Source organism: Musa acuminata, chromosome BXJ2-1, assembly GCF_036884655.1.
Source record: "Musa acuminata AAA Group cultivar baxijiao chromosome BXJ2-1, Cavendish_Baxijiao_AAA, whole genome shotgun sequence".
Classification (NCBI taxonomy): Eukaryota; Viridiplantae; Streptophyta; class Magnoliopsida; order Zingiberales; family Musaceae; genus Musa; species Musa acuminata.
This window is the reverse complement of record NC_088338.1, coordinates 36,953,328-36,958,045: the sequence shown is the minus strand read 5'-3', so window position 1 is coordinate 36,958,045 and position 4,718 is coordinate 36,953,328. Positions and strand designations below refer to the sequence as shown.

The window sequence follows — 4,718 nt, the reverse complement described above, 5'->3', positions numbered from 1 at the left end:
GGAAATTGAACCTGTTTGTCTGTCCACATGGAACAATGGTTCAGTCTCCACCAATTCTTATGTTCAGCTTCCAACACACAACCTCCTCAGATGATCTAGTGAGCTATGAGGGAAAGCCAAGCTTGAATCTGAGTGCAAGTGGTTTGCTTAACTCCGAGGAATTCCTTGAGATGGAACAGAGCAAGCACAAAGAGGCTGCTTTCTATTTTTGAGTGCACATCGGCTTTGCGCAAACACCAGGCATTCATATGTTTAAGTCTACTGTTCGTATCATCTTTTTTGGTATACCAAACCACACTGGGGGTTACATTACATTAATATTTTGAGCTGTATGAGAGCTACTGGTTGTTTATATTATTAATCTAAGCTCATGAGGAGCACACAATGTCTTATTTTGTAGCAATACTTTTAGATCCAACATTCAACATTGAGCGACCCCTGTACATTGCATTTGGTGTAGAGATAGATCTCATGTACAAAGAAGCTTGTTTTGTAATATCGATTCCCCAACTCTTCCTTTCATCATCTCCATCACAAAACTTTTAAGCACAGCTAAAGGGATCTGCTCAAGTGATGATCGATCATGTTTCCTTCAGCTTTCCATTCTGACGACCACCGTCTCCTTCTATGGAGAGATATTTAGATCGAATCCGACGCTCATCCCATTGTAAGCGATAGGAGCATACATCCACAGGTCATCAGAACTCAAAAGCTGCAAACAAATGGTTCAAGAAAAAAGCTCAGCGAGGTTTTCTTCCTTCATCTCTCGCTCAAACAAGATATGGTAGAACGTGCAGCGTCACCTTGATTTGGAGATGCAGGAACTTCACGTACTCAACTGCTTCTTCAAGCATCGTGCTGAGATCTACCTGCGTTACATCGACGATCCACAGGCGGGATTCGTTAGATTTCTGTGATCGAGCACACAAATTAAGAGAATAATACTCTGAGGTCGGAGTCTTTACTTTGGTTCCATTTGGAACCAGGCTCTGTAATGTCCTCAGCCTCTCATTGATTCTTTCTCTCCTCTTCTGTAGACATCGATCACGCAGTAACAGTAGCATCGGATCAGAGCACACAAATGAACACTGTCGTCAACCTAAATCAGTGTCTGTTACGTACCCTCGCGTAAAGGCTTTGGGGATCGGTAGATGAACCCCGACCAGCTGTTGCTTTCGAGCTAGAACTTGTGATCCCAGAACCCAGCAGCTCCTGAGAACCATTGCAGTCCTCCTCCGAGCTGTAGCAGCTGGAGCTTTGTGAGTTCAGCTCGCCATTGCCTTCTTCTTCATTGGCAGTGGCAACGGTCCTCTGAGCTTTCTTGGGTTGTGGATTCTTCCTCTTCTTAGGCACCTAAGCGATGTTTGCAACGACCATCAATATGGTTCGGAATCGGTAGTGAAGTGGGCGGAGAGATAAAAGTACTGACCGATGCGGCGGCCCGAGCCTTCTTGTTGGGGCTGACGGTGTGGCCATCCCCGCTTCCTGTCATCTCAAGCTCACTTGTAGTGACTCTTTTCTTGGTGGCCTCGGCGTTGTGATCACAGGGAAGAAGGGGAAATGGCGGCTTCGCGAACAAGCCTCCGACTTCGAGATTGAATTGATCCCCCGGGAAGGATGGCGCGGTGATCTGCTCCTCACCAGTGCAAATGCTGTAGCCTCCGTAGTCGGCGTGAGGAAGAAAACTACTAGAATTGTATTGAGGCCAGTAGGAAGAGTACGAATGGGAGCTGTGATCAGAACAGAGCATGGCAGGCGTCACCATGCTCAGGCCTTGATCTTGCTCCTCAGCAAAATGGTGGGAGTCGCAGAGGTGTGTCATCACCTCGGAGTCGAAGCAGCTCCAACTTCCTTCAGAGACCAAGCCTCCAAACTCCATAGATGGCACTCGAGAGTGATCGAAAGGCTTGGTGACACAGTTGCAGAGATTGGGGAGTACTTATACGGGAGAATGATGCCTGCAAAGGCTTGACTTTCCTCTCCGATGAGCATTTGCAGGGAATAAACTATTTCCTGGTGGCGACATATTCCTGATGGTCTACCATGGGCGACCACAGCAAAGAGCCAAGAGGGAGGCAATCGTGCATTAAAAGAAGCCATGAATTAATCTTACAAGAACATGATTAACCGATGGGTTTCCGGAGGCTTCAGAGTGAGGTGTTGCGAGGATGAGGAAGCACCCAGCCATTGTTTCTCTTGGGTCATAACCTTCATGCTAATTTGGAGCTGTGTTCTTCTTGATCATTTACTTTGTGTCTTGCTTCAGCAACTTGACTGATTCCGTGGTTGAGTTCCATCTTTCACTCTTGTGGCTGCCAAAAGCCAATCTCTCACCTGAAGATTTCTTTTCTTGATCATGTCTGCATCATCCAATTAACAATGGTTGACATTTCTTCTTCTTATTTTTCTCAAAAATAATGAGCATTTCTACTTGCATCAGCACATAAAATTGTATATGAGCCATTAAACATGGATTCAACAATCTGGTTTGACATTCTCCAGTTCATCAACTTATATATGAGCCATTAAACATGGATTAATTGGCATCAAAAGAAATTTGGACTTTTGGCATCGCTAAACGTTGTTTTGACTCTCATTAGGATTGACCATCAAATTCGAAAATGAGAATTATTTGCTGGAAACCACAGAGGTTTAGATTCACATTCTTTGTCTTCATTGATTGTCCTCATCAGTATCATCTTTTCTTTTTCTATCTCATAATGATGGCAGCAATTCAAGATCTTGGACGGCTGCTACACAATTCAGATCCATGACTCCTCTTGAACTCTAGCTATATATATATATGTAATGTATGTATTTACATATATGAAGGTAGAACACATTGCTTATACATTCACCAAAGTTCTAATTCTGCTGTATACAAAGATATTAACTTCTGAATCATCTTCTTGTTTTAAGAAACTGAATTCCAATGACATTAGGCAACTCTCTCTTTTCTACTGGGATAAATCATTTGTGGCCAAGAAAGATGACAAGTTATTTGATTTAAATCGCCCAATATTAAGTCAACGATCGCATAATAACAGGAGATAAGATGCTGAACAATGGGCAAAGTAGATTAGTCTGACTCCCCTGCACGTTTTTGTGGTTGCAGTTGGAAGGAATAAGTATATTGAATAATGCAGCTTGAATTATACAAAACATTTATGATCTATCTTTATGTAGTTTGACAACCATGAAAAGGACTCCTTACAACCTCTACATCTAAAGGTTGATGATTAGTGGCAACTTTCTTTAACAAGGAATAAGATAATATAACTTCAAGAAGTCTTGAAGTCTTTCTGAACTAGAAAATTCAATATGGAAGTCAGAAATTTAAATACATCTACAATTGGATCAGCCCTGACATTTGAAATGACCTTGTGATCTTAAGAAACATGAAAGTCCAGTGTGTTTGCCATCTGATGCTCTCAGCTAAAGGATTTAGAACAGCATGTACTAGGTATCAACACAATTAAGAAACATTGATGCTGCAGAAGGTATGAACTATGGGGCTGTGGCAGTGTCTGACTTTGAGAAACTCAACATACATGGCTTCCTCCTCCATCTGAACAAATAATTCTTGGAGTTGAATAAGCATGAGTCAAAAATACAAAAACCAAATGGACTAAGCAGAAATAATCCTTCAAGTCAAACAGAATAAAAAATAATGCTACAACTAGGAGACAGTTCCCGGCAGCTAGAAAGATCAACTGCTGCTTCCAAGAAGGCACTGCTGTGGCAATTTCAATGTGCTGAAGTCTGAAACTTGTTCCTTTCCATTTCCATCATCTGACATCAAAATCCCTCTCTCGGAGAAACCATTTGCATATGGGGACTCAAAATTATCACCATTTGGAGTCAAGAAAATGCAAGATTTGTATTATTTGGATCACAGAATGCCAAATGAGAGTACTGGAAACTATCAAATGCACTTCAACACTTTTGTTTCCATATGAATAATGAAAACAGCTAACATTTCTATAACTGCACAAGGAAATCTCGCTGCTCTATTGAGAAAAATCTTTCCTCCTAACCTATATATATATAGGAAACACATATCAAAGAAGATATATCTATTTTTTGATATGCGTTCTCTATTTACTTATATAGGTTCGGAGCAAGGATTTTCCTCAACAGAACACCTCGTCCAATTAGAAAAATCTTAACTGCTATTAAATAATTATTAGAGAATATAAACATGAAACATGTTTAATGGCTCTGCTATTAAATCTTGAAATTTTGACTCTCATTTCTCTCCTGTAGATTGTATATCTCTAGATTTTCTCTCTTAATCTTTTTATCATTGCCTAACAAATCCTCTCCTCTATTATCAACTTATTTATTTATTTTAAAGGAATAAGGGTGCCCCACTTGATGTTCACTTATGACCTTTTGGTTTTACGTGTCAATAAAGGATACTGTGCCAATATCTTTCAGGTTCTTAATGTTTTCAATCATCTTATCAAAGAAGGTAGTTGACTTTTTATGTACCTACGGTTCCTTTCTATCTTTGGGCTGGTTTCCATTAAGCTTCCAAAACACTCTTATGGATAAGGCTCTTTCAAAGGTCTAAAGCTGGTACAAAGGGCTCATCTCGCAAGCTTCTCTAGTAAACTCTATACCCACTCGCCTCGTCTTCAATTGAAATATTTCTGATTCTGTCTTACACCATATAACTGGGATTGCTAAGAATTTTTTTTTAGAATATTGATTCT

General features: G+C 40.5%; 1 protein-coding gene across 1 annotated transcript; it reads right to left on the bottom strand.

The window, feature by feature from the left end:
* Positions 1 to 464: 464 nt before the first annotated feature.
* Positions 465 to 2,015, bottom strand: LOC103973335 (transcription factor bHLH84-like). Its single transcript, XM_009387872.3, has 5 exons — positions 1,430 to 2,015; positions 1,123 to 1,353; positions 966 to 1,031; positions 804 to 869; positions 465 to 712 (listed from the first exon to the last, which is right to left on the bottom strand). The coding sequence occupies exons 1-5, from the start codon at positions 1,877 to 1,879 to the stop codon at positions 626 to 628; spliced, it is 900 nt and encodes a 299-aa protein (XP_009386147.1). The 5' UTR covers positions 1,880 to 2,015; the 3' UTR covers positions 465 to 625.
* Between the last annotated feature and the right edge of the window lie 2,703 nt (positions 2,016 to 4,718).